The following is a 13,652-nucleotide window of genomic DNA, read 5'->3' as shown; positions in this document are numbered from 1 at the left end:
ATTATCTTCTTTGATAAAAAGTCGTGTCATATCGCATTAGCACAACAGCATACCTGAATTTTATTTTATTTGAAAGAATATTTTTTTCTCATGAGGGTCACAAAAGGTATCTAAATCAAGTCACTAGTATATTGCTCTTTTTTCAACACCAGAATATTTTATTTAAAGTAAAAAAGGTATGATTTGAACGATCAATCTTATGATTTAAGAAACGATAAAATGCAACCCAGTTGATAAGATGCTCCTCCTCCTTCATCAAATACGTTAGGAGTTCTAGTTATCGTGAAATAAATTAGGAACTACTCAGATGTCTACGTTAGAAATAAGAGACAGACTCAAAAGGAACAATTAAAACCAAATTATTACTTGTAAATAAAGGGTTATCAGCTAAAATAATCACACTCTCGTATACTAGTAACAAAATAATCATTTAATGGGTCAGAATAGTAAGTAGAATACACCAAAAAATACTTTTAATTATCGTTAAAATATAAACGTAAAACATATAAAAAATATATTGGCGTGAATGGGAAACTTAAACGGAATCTGTTACTTGGATTGTAGAATTGCAAGTATTCAACCGTCGGAGCTGCGTTGAGTTTGCAACTCCGGAGCAGTGATTCTCAAGTCACAGATTGCAGAAAGTTTTTCTTCAATTTCTCTTCCAAATCGCCCAATGTTACAATCGCCTGATGAGTTTTCTAAAAGATATCATCGACAATTTTAGTTCGATCTTCTCCGATTCGGCACAGACTGAGAAAAACCCTAGCACCGGAGCGATGGACGGGGAGGGCGGTGTTTCGACGGGGAATGAGCGGACAGCGTATAAGCTGAAAGGTTACTTTGATTTGGCCAAAGTGGAGATTGATAAGGCTGTTCGCGCCGAGGAGTGGGGGTTACCGGACGACGCCGTTTTTTGTTACCAGAATGCGCAGAGTATACTGGCTGAAGCGGTTTCCACTCCAGTGCCTTCGTACATCGCCTCTAGGTACTGATGGTTCATGGTAGCAATATGGAGTATAAATTTAATGTACAATTATGAGTTCCTTGGTAATGTGTGTTTTTTTGTGGTTATGCATATTGATTAAAGAGTGTGCGCAGCTTGATTAAGGATTTTATCAATTTTATGGAAAATTGATTTTGGACATGTGAGTGCGTTCCTTTATCACTTTCCGGTTGATCATATGCCTGCTAAGTATCCTCATTGTATGAACCCTTTTAACATATGCTGTTTGATTGTGTAGTTCTTTTCCTTGAGTACATATGCATCACAATTTGGGAAGTTAGATCTTAATCTAAAAGTTCTTATTAAAGTTGGTTCTTGGTGCATCTTTTGCTTACATTTTTGTCAAATTTCCCGCAGTGAAATGGAGAAGGTGCAATCTTATCGGCAGAAGATATCAAAATGGCAGGGCCAAGTAGCAGAGAGACTACAAACTTTAACTCGAAGAACAGGTTATTACTATCTTCAATCCTTAGCGTCGTACTTCTTAATATTGAGACAAGCATTCTTGATGGCCATAAAAAAGAAAATTTGATGTGCTCCTCTGTGCCTTCTCACCTATCTCAGGTGGATCATCAGAAATCAAGGTATGGAAAGCTCTAAATGACCTGTAAGTTAGTGTCTGGATTTGTATCCTTTATTTAATAGATGTGATTCCCTTTAGATAATTATAAATGAGCTCCTGATAGTGTCACCTGTTATGGCGGTTTTACAGAAGTATCTGTACAGTACATTAGTGCTTGCTTGAAATTGGAGGCCTGGAATGATGATATGTAGTTCTGTAGCTAGAATTGGGAGGGAGGGAGTGATATTTCTTCACCTTTTCACTTACAATGTTTATCGGTAATTATGCGGAGTTCAACCACCAGTTTGACCCATTTTTCACTTCTATCCACTTTGTTAGAGTACGTCACTAAAGTTACAAACTGGGGTAGTTTCATCTTCGGTTTCACGACCAAGAAAAGTGGCAGCACAAAAGGTTTCTGTCAATACCAGAACTGGTCCTTCTCTGAGGAGTCAAGGAAATAATGCTCCAACTTTGCAAAAACCTGCTCAAGGATCTGTAGGTGGTCATGATGCTAAACTGGTAGAGATGATAAACTCTGTGATTGTTGATCGTAGCCCTTCAGTTAAATGGAACGACATTGGTTAGTTGCTGTGATATTTTCATTAGAGATATCTATCTTTTTCTTAAGCCCTATTAAGTGTCTCAATTTAACTTTTGTCCTGTAGCTGGTCTTGAGATGGCAAAACAAGCATTGACAGAAATGGTTATTCTACCAACAAAAAGAAGAGACCTTTTTACTGGTCTTCGAAAACCAGCCAAAGGTATTAGGGTATGAATTACATAAAAAATAGCTGCCTGGACCAGATTTCTAAACAAGGTTTAGGGACTGAATATTTTTGCAGGTTTATTGCTCTTTGGACCACCTGGTACTGGAAAAACCCTGCTTGCTAAAGCAGTTGCTTCAGAATCCGAAGCTACATTTTTTAATGTTTCTGCTTCTTCACTGACATCAAAGTGGGTGTGTCTTATTTCTCTATCTCCTTCCTTACATGTTATGTTACAATAGGTGGGTCTAAGCCCTTGTTCTGTTTACATGTGATATCTGAAGTCCTCTTATATTATGTTTGCATGGTAGGTGGGAGAGGGTGAAAAGCTAGTTCGTACTCTTTTCCAGGTTGCCATTTCCAGGCAGCCATCAGTTATCTTCATTGATGAGGTACTGTACACTCCTGATTTTTATTGCTGGGTTCTAATCACTAACTTCCCGTCCATCATGATAGCGGACATAAGTAGCTCTATCGATTAAGAAAACTATTGCACCCTCTAAGAATAGAGTTTCAGTGTTCTACTATTCATTGTTAGATTATGTGATAAGTGGTTTATCTTTGTGTAGCACCCTCTTGTGCCATACCTATGGTTCACTTTCCACAAGGTGAGCTAGTAGTGGTTGAGCTGGTTCCTGTGTACCTTATTGCAATTTTTGGATGCAGATAGATAGTATAATGTCAACAAGAACAGAAAATGAGAATGAAGCAAGTAGAAGGTTGAAGTCTGAGTTTCTAGTTCAGTTTGATGGGGTTGCGTCAAATTCTGGTGATTTAGTTACTGTCATTGGTAAGCTTTAGTACTTTACAATTAAAATGCTTTATCCTGTTGATCAATCTTGCGGGTTTCAATTGTGTTACAGATATTTCTGAGATTCTTATTGTTGGTGTAATGGCGGTTCTCTTTCCTTTTTTGTATATATCTTGTTCCTAACTTTCAACTCTGACCAACAGTGTAACCTCCATGTTTCAATGGGAACATACTGTTTGTTCTATATTTATTTTGCTATTTTCTTTTATTTCTCACAAATTTAATATGCTACTGCAGGTGCAACCAATAAACCCCAAGAATTGGATGACGCAGTTCTTAGAAGACTGGTCAGCAAGAACTACTCTTTATGGCATATTTATTAATTGAATTCTGGAATTTTCTTTTTGAAAATTACTGCCTTTTATATGTCCTATTGAAACATTGGAAACTAGTACAACCTCTATTCTTTTCCATCGAAACTGGCATTTATATGTGTATGTTTTAAAAGCCGATTCTTTGCATTCTATTAAAACAAACTGGGTTGGCCTAGTATAAGACTAATAGAGAACAGTTTTACTTCAGATGGGATCAAATGGATTTCTTGGCACATTTATTGCATATACTTTTTTTTCTATTACTAAACTTGGAAGTTAATTAAATTCAGATAAATCATGCGAAATACATTCAAGAACCAACCACCAAGCGAGCTAGCTGTAACATCGATCTCTTTTGCCCTTTTTGTTTTTGATTTTTATGCACAGGTAAAGAGAATCTACATACCTTTGCCGGATGCAAATGCTAGGAGAGTTCTTCTGAAGCATAAGCTCAAGGGTCAAGCATTTTCTTTGCCAGGTAAATGCCTGAATTTATCTCGTCAACGTTGGATACATATACTGATATTTTACACGGTCTATCATTCTCGTAAAACAGATAGAGATGTAGAGAGACTTGTGGCTGAAACTGATGGTAAGGAAAAACTTGCTATTGTATCTTTGTTTTCTCCTGAATAGTGAGCACACTGTCATTTGTTAGCTAAAACTAAAATTGAACAAAACATTAGAATCATGATTATTCTTTGGAACCACGATATGATGCATTGTAATGTTGTCTTTGTAGGGTATTCCGGAAGCGACCTACAAGCTTTGTGTGAGGAAGCTGCAATGATGCCAATCAGAGAGCTAGGTGCAGACATCCTTACAGTCCAGGCAAATCAGGTTATTATATAATCTTCTACCATTTCATCTGCTAATCTTCCACCTATTTTCGTTACCAAAAAGCCCCAGCAAGAATCAAAATTGATGTCACTAGCCGAATCTGCTACATCATCCCGGCCTCAAAATATCTCTCTCGCATCTTGCGTTTGGAAGCATTTAAGTTGTCATCCGTAAAACTCTGGGTTGTTGTGTCCAGGTTAGGAAATTGAAATATGGAGATTTTCAGAAGGCAATGACTGTTATCAAGCCTAGCTTACAGAGAAGCAAGTGGGCTGAACTCGAAAGGTGGAATCGAGAGTTCGGTTCCAACTAGTTCTACATAAACTCAAGTCTACATGCATCAAGATTTTCCTCTATTAAGAAACAATTATTTAAGGTATATTATTGCCCTAGAAGATCCAGTAACTGATAGTAAAATGTAAAAAAAGTTAATAAAAGTCGATGGTAGTAATTTAGTTTATACATGTATCTACAATCAACTACTTTGTGTGTTGCCTTAATCGGCTTTCATAATATCTATGGATGTTTTAGTCCCATTGCTCATCTTTTTTCCACTTCGAAAACGGTTGATTAGTTGGTAAAAAATGGTTTAATTTTTTTTTGTCATAATCAAGAATAATTTTGAATTATAATGATTCTCTAAAAATTTTATTGACAATCAAAAATACTTTTGAAGATGAATTTTACCACACAAAATTACTTTTACTTGTGAAAGATGATGAAATTTACCACAACAAAATATTCATCGTCAGAAATCTTTTTGATAAACATTTTTTCGACAAGTAATCAACAGTTTCCGATTGTAATTCAAAAATACAAGTAGAACAAATACTACCTAGTATTTTTGAATTATGAATAATAAATTTATAAACTGTAATTCATAACCAAAAGTGGTTTGTTCTTTAAAAAACTTTCGGTCACAGCTTGAGAGTAATTCCAAGTTGTGAAGAATAATCTAGATTCTAGAAATTCACTTTCATGATCAAGAGTAATTTCAATTTGTGAATTGTGGCCTAAAAATTCTCATTCTCAACCACCCTAAAATAATTTTCAATTATAAATTGCAAGGGTAAAATATTGAAGAAGATATTTAAAATTTTTTATGAGTGATTACTTTTTAAATTTACTTAACACAGTTTGAACATTTTTATGTCATAATTTGTTCAAAATTTAAACTCCCATCTTCCTCGGAGGAGTTAAATGTCGTCGCAAAATATCTTCGAATTCAAATATCACTGCTTCCCTCCCATTCCCAAATCCGTAAATCAAAACCCCCAAATTCAATCTTCCGATGGACGATCAGCGTCGCAAACCCCCAAAACAACCCCAAACGACCTCCAAAAGGCAATGGTTTCTCTCCGATTTCGACGTCGGCAAACCCCTCGGCAAAGGTAGATTCGGCAGAGTGTATCTAGCTCGCGAAATCAAGGTAATTTTTCCCGTCCCAATCTCACCTTGGACCATGAGAAGTTGAGATCTTGTGTTTGTTTGTTTGTTTTTTGGGTAGAGCAAGTATATTCAAGGAGCAAATTGAGAAGCATGGCTTGCAGCACCAGTTGCGGAGGGAAATGGAGATCCAAATCGCCCTTCGCCACCCCAATGTGCTGAGGCTTCACGGATGGTTTCACGACAATGAGAGAATTTTCATGATTTTGGAGTACGCTCACGGCGGCGAGCTCTACAGAAGGCTTCGAAAATTGGGACACCTCACCGAGACACAGGCTGCCACGGTACTACTATTGCTCTCTCTTCTGCAGTTTTTTTACACATCTGAATTCACGCTTCCAAATAACTCATTGCTTGTCTCCTTGTTCGAATGCTCATATTCTGATGTGTTTTGAAGCTTTATTGTACTGCCTTTTTGCGTTTGCATTATGGATTAATATGCTTTTTGTCCTTGGTGTTGTAATTCTGTTAAATCAGTATATAGCTAGTCTCACAGAGGCTCTGTTGTACTGTCATCAAAAGCATGTCATTCACAGAGACATCAAGCCGGAAAATTTGTTACTTGATCATGAGGTATGGCTTCCTCTCAAAGACTGTAAGATTAGAAGTCATGGATGCATGAATTGTCATTTACTAAGCTAGTTCATCAAGATTATGTTAGTTACTCTATTTACTCCGAGTTTATTTGCTTGTTTTTTTGTTTGTTACTTCACTCATGCCAAACTTTGCCTTGCTCAGGCCTTAACAAACTGATCATAATAATGTCAAAGTCTTTAAGGGCAATTCAGTGGTTATAATGAAAAATCAGTTTTACTAACTGCTTGGTGAAGCTTGCTCATCGGTAGCATGCATATATTGAAAAATATGCAATTTCATCTCCATTGAAACATGTTCTAAAGTCATATAGTATATGTATATACAGTGCAAGAAAATCGTAAGGTTGGTTTTCGTGGCTGTGACAACATGAAACTTTTATGTTTTTTCATCTAAGCAGTTTGATTTTTTGAACTGCTCCTTCCTCTATGTAACAGCTCTGTTCTGTGTGGTGATGGAAAGTGTAGAGTTGCATGATATGTTTCTGCGAAAAGTAAAACAACTTGAACAACGAGCTTGGTAAAAAACTCTTGATACGAACAAACCATGTCTTTGAAAATTATAACATATTCTGAATCACTTGTAGGGTCGGCTCAAAATAGCAGACTTCGGCTGGTCTGTACAGTCCAGAAGCAAAAGGCACTATGTGTGGAACCTTGGACTATTTAGCACTAGAAATGGTGGAGAGAAAGGCGCATGACTATTCTGTTGACAACTGGACATTGGGAATTCTCTGCTACGAGTTTATATACGGTGTCCCTCCATTTGAGGCTGAAAGCCAGATGGATACATTCGAAAGGTATGGAACCATTTCTGGATGCTTTTACCCTCAGCAAATTTCATTTACTGCTTATGAATAATTTGTGTGTGTATACCTACTACTGCTGTAGGATAAAGAAGATTGGTTTAGCATTTCCTTCTACCCCTGGTGTTTCAGCAGAAGCTAAAGATCTCATTAGCAGGGTAATTTTCTTTCACATAGGATGATGGTTTCTTTACTCTTCTTTGCTTCTTGACTGCGCGCTCTTTTTGTGCAGCTTCTCGTTAAGGATTCATCAAAAAGGCTGTCCCTAGAGAAGATCATGGGACATCCTTGGATAGTGAAGAACGCCAACCCTATGGGTATCTGGCCAAATTAGCACCATGCTATTTTGACTTATGCTATAATTATAATGCATGATGGCTAGTTCTGTATATGAAGGTAAGGTGTGATAGATTTAACTGTAAACATCTTATATTACTTAGTACTTGTATATAATATTCTATACTTGTAATACTATACTCATTGTTTGGTGGGATACATTGAAGTTAAGTAGGTACTCTATATTATAAGTAGTTATAACTATAATTTGTAATGCAGAATCCCACAATCATTTAATATTTCGGTGCTTTAATTTATACTAGTGTGTATTAGGTGTCATATTGAATAGTACTACTAGTATATTGAGAATATATTTTCTTTGCACAATAACGAGTTCAAATATGGAATGAAATTTCCTATTCGTATTTTATTTATTTATTTATTTGTTGTGAAAAAGTAAACACCAACTATATCTGCTTTGTCGTCGTCATTTTTTTTGGAATTCATTGCTGCACTATATGTGGAGTTTCCTCAACTCATTATGTTTGCCACTTAAATCAAAAGTTCATTCTATAATAAAGTAAAAAAAAGTGATATTGAGTTAGTCTGCCAGCAATATGTTTGATTTATAGTAGCTTTATTTAAATAAAAAAACTTTGTTAATGAGAATCTCTCGTGTCTTAATTTTGCCACGTAAATGAAGCTTGGTTGACAATTGGTAACTTACTCTTACTCATCTACATTTAAATATTTTCCAACTAAATTCGTGTCGTTAATTGTCGAAATCAAAATGTATTTCAATATCATAACAATGTTAAAAACTTAAAATGGCTTTCGATCAAAATTCCTTGTAGCATTTGAAGCTAAACGCTGCTCTCTTTCCTCCAACGGCGTTAAATCCGACGTGGCAGCCACGACTACATCAAAACCCTATCCCCAATTCACTCTCAGTCAGTCAGTCCAAGCAAGCAAAGCAAGCAACAATGGCCGCCGCCGCTTCCCTCACCCTCTCCCTCTCGATCATCGCCTTCCTCTCCACCGCCATTTCCGCCAACAACATCACCGAAATCCTCTCCGGCTACCCCGAGTACAGCGAGTTCAACGACCTCCTGACCAAGACCAAACTCGCCGACGAGATCAACAGCCGCGAGCCCGTCACCGTCTGCGCCCTCCCCAACGGCGCCCTCTCCCCCGTCACCTCCAAACACCCCCTCAGCGTCGTCAAAAACGTCCTCGCCCTCCACGTCCTTCTCGACTACTTCGACGCCCCCAAACTCCACAAAATCTCCGAAGGCTCCGTCCTCTCCACCACCCTCTACCAGACCACCGGCAATGCCGCCGGCCAGCTCGGCTTCGTCAACATCACCGACGTCAAAGGTGGCAAGGTCGCTTTCGGATCCGGCCTCCCCGGCTCCCCCCTCGACTCCACATTCACCAAATCCGTCAAACAATTCCCCTACAACCTCTCAATCATCGAGATCAGCCAGCCAATCGCCCCCGCAGCCGTCCTCTCCGCCGCCGCCCCCTCCGATGTCAACATCACCGCCCTGGTCGAGAAGGCAGGCTGTAAAACGTTCGCCTCTCTCATTGTTTCAACCGGAGTGGTCAAAGTTTACGCCTCCGCCGCGGGGAAGGGTTTGACCGTTTTTGCCCCCAACGATGAGGCGTTTAAGGCGGCGGACGCGCCGGATCTGAGCAAGCTCACCAATGCGGAAGTCGTTTCTCTCCTCCAGTACCACGCGCTCGCCGCATACAGCCCCGTCGGAACTCTCAAGCAGACCAAAGGGAGGATCTCCACGCTCGCCACCAATGGCGCCGCGAAATACGACCTCGGCGTGAAAACCGCCGGCGATTCGGTCAGTCTCGTCACCGGAGTCGACGATTCCAGGATTGCTTCCACCGTCATTGATTCCACTCCTCTCTGCATTTTCACAGTCGACAGTTTGCTCCTCCCCGTCGAGCTCTTCGGGAAAGCTCCTTCTCCGGCTCCTGGACCGGCGCCGGAGACATCTCCATCTCCTTCTCCAGCGGATGCTCCTACCCCTGCCTCCGCTCCGGAGCCTGCCGCCGCGCTGTCGCCTTTCAAGTCTCCACCGGCGCCGCCGAAGAGCTCGCCTGACGGAGCGCCGTCGGAAGGACCGACGGCGGACTCGCAGAACAGCTCCTCCGACAACTCCGGCGCCTCGTTTGAAGCTCCGGCGGTGATGAAGGTGCTGCTCACAGTGGCAGTTTCGGTATTTGGTAGCATTTTGACGTCCTAAATTGTCATTTCCTTCCCTGGTTTGTTATTTTCTTTTAATTTATTTCTTTTACTTTAGTTGTGTGTATTTCCGATTTCGTGTTGTTTGTGGAGGAAACGCTTTTTTTAGTATTTTTGTATTTTATTTATTTTCTCTTTCTTTGTGTAATTTTTGTGTTTGTTTAGCACATTTTATGTGAGACAGAGACACTGAATTCAAGTGATTTATATTTTGCCCTTTTCTTAATCTTAACGATCACTGGTTTGGATGGATGATTTAATTTTAATAGTAGTAGATTAAATTAGTGGCCTCGTTCTTGAAAAAGTGAAGGTTCTTGAAGTGTCGGTTGTGAATCTTGATATGAGCAGGTGGAGAGAGAAAATCTTGTCGGAACGGTCCCACAGGTCAATTTAAGACTGCGATTATGAATGTAGTTACTAAAAAATAACTACTTGAAGCAAGAAAGTGGTTAACTAGAGACACATAAATTATTTTCCTTTCATGGGATAATCCAAAATCGCAGGGCCTAATTATGCAGTGGAGAATGTGGAGATCTATGAGTATATGGTGCTGGGAGTAATAAGCAGGGTTTCTCTGCAATAGAATAGTGTATAGTCTTTAATTAAAAATGTAGCAAATCTATCACTTTAAATTGCAAATCTATCACTTTAAAATGTAGCAAATCTATCATATTCCGAAATGTCACACATCGAATATTTTTCTCAACTGTCACTTTAAATTGCATTCGAACCCATGTAGCTATTTAATGGTATTCAACAACCACACCTCGAATTAATAATATGGCCCCTATGTTTTTTAATCACTTCTTAAATTCTGCTATTTCAAATGGTCATTTTATTTTATTTGGAAGACCTATTTCAATAGGTCATTATTGATTTATAACAAATATATTGAACCCTATTCTAATGGGATAGAGAAAGTAAAATTTATCCAACTTTTTTTTTAAAATTATGACAACTTTACAAAATAATAATTATTATACGGTTCAAATTATTATCTTAGCTTAATTACCAAAAGATATAGTTGCAAAATTAAATCATCATTACTTCTCAAACAGTCTTCTGCTTTCATCTGCTATTTAATTGGGCTGGCATGCTTTTATTGAGCCTATACATTGAAATTTTAGGGCCCAGCTAATTTATAACAAAAATTATTTTGTTATACTAACTACTGCTCTACTCCTTCCGTCCCACGGTAGGAATCACTCTTAGAGCATCTTGCCAACAAGCACGGATATAGACCCGAACCCACTTTTACTCCATGCTCTTAGGCAAGAGCACAACACCCACATCCGTGTTCTTCTGCAAGGACAAGCTCAAGAGTCCCACCATTCTATTATTCAATTTAAACAAAAACATTTCCACAAAATTAAAATGCATTAAAAATATTCGGAATACTATTACAAATTACAAAAAAAATAAAATTTACATAATTAAAATCCTAAAAATTAAAAAGTACATAATTAAAATCCTAAAAATTTAAAATTACATAATTAAATTCATAAAATTAAAAAAAAAACCATTACTCGTGGCCGAATTTCGCTCAAATATATTTGATTAGGTCTTCTTGTAGCTCAATGTGGGCTCGGGTATCACCGAAAGCTGAACGAACGTTGTCGCAAAAAATTTTAAGGCAAAGGATTCCAGTTGACTCACCGACATGCAAATACTCGTCGAAGAGGTCAGTCGTTTGCCCAGTACCAAGTTGTCGGATGGCACACGTACACTTCTGCAACGCCGAGAGACTTTGCCGACCGATTGCGTTTGTACTTGTTTGAAAGTATTCAACACGGACGGATAATGTGTTGACAATACGCATAAACAAGCATTTTGACATGCGAAAACGGCATCGAAAGTAATCTTCCGGAAACCGCGGCTGGTCGGAAAAATAGTCGGCAACGAGCCTTTCGTTGGCTCCCTCCCGGTCACGATGGATGTAGCGACGAGTTGATCTAGTTGGTCGAGGAGGAGGGGCGGGGGTATTCGCGGTGACATAGGCTTCATAGGCGGCACGATATTGTTCATAGTATTCTTGTTCTTCGCGCTCCGCTTCCGCAATGAGATTGGTGAAATCCATTTGAGAGGGTTTGAGTGAGAGAGGAAGATGTAGATAAGTTGTATGAAAAAATATGAATGAGAAATGAATGGGAGATGATTCGATGTGAAAAATAGAGGATACATGTGTGTATTTATAGATGCTTTTGGGAATAAAAAATATAAAAAAATAAAAAAAATCCAGAAAAAATGGTAAAAAAACGGCCATATTTTTGGGAATCTGAAAATATATTTTTTTTACTTTTTGGTATTATTTTTTGATTTTTTAAAAAAAAATGAATTTCCAACGGAAATGCCGTTGGCCAATCAGAACGCTCCGCACCAGCGGCTAGCAGGCGGTGCCGCGCCGCTGGCAAGGACGGACGGGTGTCCACTCACCGCTGCGGATGCTCTTATTGTAGGCACGGATTTTAAGAAATGTAAATAATAGTGGATTGGAAAAGTTAGTGGAATATAAAATCCACTTTTTTATATTAGTTTTATAAAAGATGTGAGTAAAGTGAGTTAGTGAAATGTGGGACATACTTACCATTTATGGTAAAAATAAAATACGACTCTTGATAAAGTGTGACTCTTATTGTGGAACGGATGGAGTGCTATCAACTTTTTAGAAATTAATGTAATTCCTTTGAATACAATTACACATTTTGCTTTGTTTAAAAAGTAAATTTTATAATTTATTATAAAATTAATATATAAAAAATAGATTTATGTTAGTAACTTTTTTCATTTTCCTTTCACATTTCATACCACTTAAAAATAAAAAATAGGCTGAGTAATCCGGATAAATAGAGTGTTTTTTTTTATTATTACAACAACTTTTAGTCAATTCAACTTTTCCGACGAACCTTGAGTTCAGTCAATTTCTCATAAAAATCAATTTCACCTATATTTTATGTTATGTGGATGATCAAGATGTCTATGTCATCTGACCGCAGTTTGTGAAAAAACACACAAAATGTGAATGTTGTAAAAAAATAGATTTTCACACACATAAAGTTTGAATGTTGTAAAAAAATAGATGAACAATGAATGTTTAAAAAATACATAACTTCTGGATGATATGTTTGTAACACCTTGGATATAAGAGCACCTGCATTGGTGCTCGATGCTAAGGCGGGCCGCCACGCCGCTGGCGAGGCAAACACCTGCTCGCCGTTGTGCTCTTGCCAGTGGCACGGCCCTGCTCTATGCATCGAGCACTGTCATGCCGCTGAGCAGGCTGTCATGCCGTTGGCATTTTCCTTTTAAAAAAAAATCAAACTATATTAAAAATTCGATTTTAAACTAAAAAAAATATTTTTCCACTTACTAGTAAAAATATATCCATTTTTTCTCCACTTTTAATTTATTTTTCATTATTTTTATCCCAAAATTCATATTTTCATCTATAAATACTCTCATTTCCACACAAAATTTTTTACACCACACTACACATCAATTCACTCTAAATCCTCTAAATTCTCACTCTTTCACTCTTGCATAAAATGTCCGGCTCCGGCGATCACCCCTCCGACTCCCGCGAATGGAACCACGAATGGTTCGGCTCATCGCCATTCCCTAATCCGGATACGGATTTCTCGCCCCCTCCTCAAACCCAAGGTTCGCATATTCCGGGTGGCTACCGGCCTTACCCGGTGGATGAGCAAGATGCCAAGGGGCAATACGGGTGGGCTCCCGAAACTGGCGCGGGAGGGAGCGCCCCGACGCCACCGGAGGGCAGTTCCCACGCTCCTCATCCTCGTAGTGTCCGTGTTCGTACTCGTGGCAGTACTAGAGGTGACATCAACGTCCGCACCCGTACACTCCGAGCAACTTGATTCACATCACTTAATGATATGAACTCTCCGAGCTCAATTGGGGATACCGCCATCGGGCTAGTCTTCTTTAAATTTCCACGGATGTATTAGGATTTA

At 38.6% G+C, this 13,652-nt stretch overlaps 2 protein-coding genes and 1 pseudogene across 2 annotated transcripts; all 3 read left to right on the top strand.

The window, feature by feature from the left end:
- Positions 1–517: 517 nt before the first annotated feature.
- LOC121809419 (spastin-like) lies at positions 518–4,836 on the top strand. Its single transcript, XM_042210038.1, has 13 exons — positions 518–988; positions 1,364–1,455; positions 1,571–1,590; positions 1,908–2,151; positions 2,237–2,332; positions 2,414–2,529; positions 2,647–2,727; positions 3,002–3,125; positions 3,384–3,433; positions 3,848–3,938; positions 4,017–4,052; positions 4,203–4,300; positions 4,497–4,836. The coding sequence occupies exons 1-13, from the start codon at positions 693–695 to the stop codon at positions 4,611–4,613; spliced, it is 1,461 nt and encodes a 486-aa protein (XP_042065972.1). The 5' UTR covers positions 518–692; the 3' UTR covers positions 4,614–4,836.
- Positions 4,837–5,483: 647 nt separating this feature from the next.
- Positions 5,484–7,640, top strand: LOC121794388 (annotated as a pseudogene).
- Positions 7,641–8,235: 595 nt separating this feature from the next.
- LOC121794381 (fasciclin-like arabinogalactan protein 10) lies at positions 8,236–9,907 on the top strand. Its single transcript, XM_042192521.1, has one exon. It carries the CDS (start codon positions 8,405–8,407, stop codon positions 9,680–9,682), a length of 1,278 nt encoding a protein of 425 aa, XP_042048455.1. The 5' UTR covers positions 8,236–8,404; the 3' UTR covers positions 9,683–9,907.
- Positions 9,908–13,652: the final 3,745 nt, after the last annotated feature.

The sequence above is a fragment of the Salvia splendens genome, chromosome 1, assembly GCF_004379255.2.
Source record: "Salvia splendens isolate huo1 chromosome 1, SspV2, whole genome shotgun sequence".
Taxonomy (NCBI): Eukaryota; Viridiplantae; Streptophyta; class Magnoliopsida; order Lamiales; family Lamiaceae; genus Salvia; species Salvia splendens.
The sequence above is the reverse complement of the archived record's forward strand: the minus strand, read 5'-3'. Positions and strand labels throughout refer to the sequence as shown.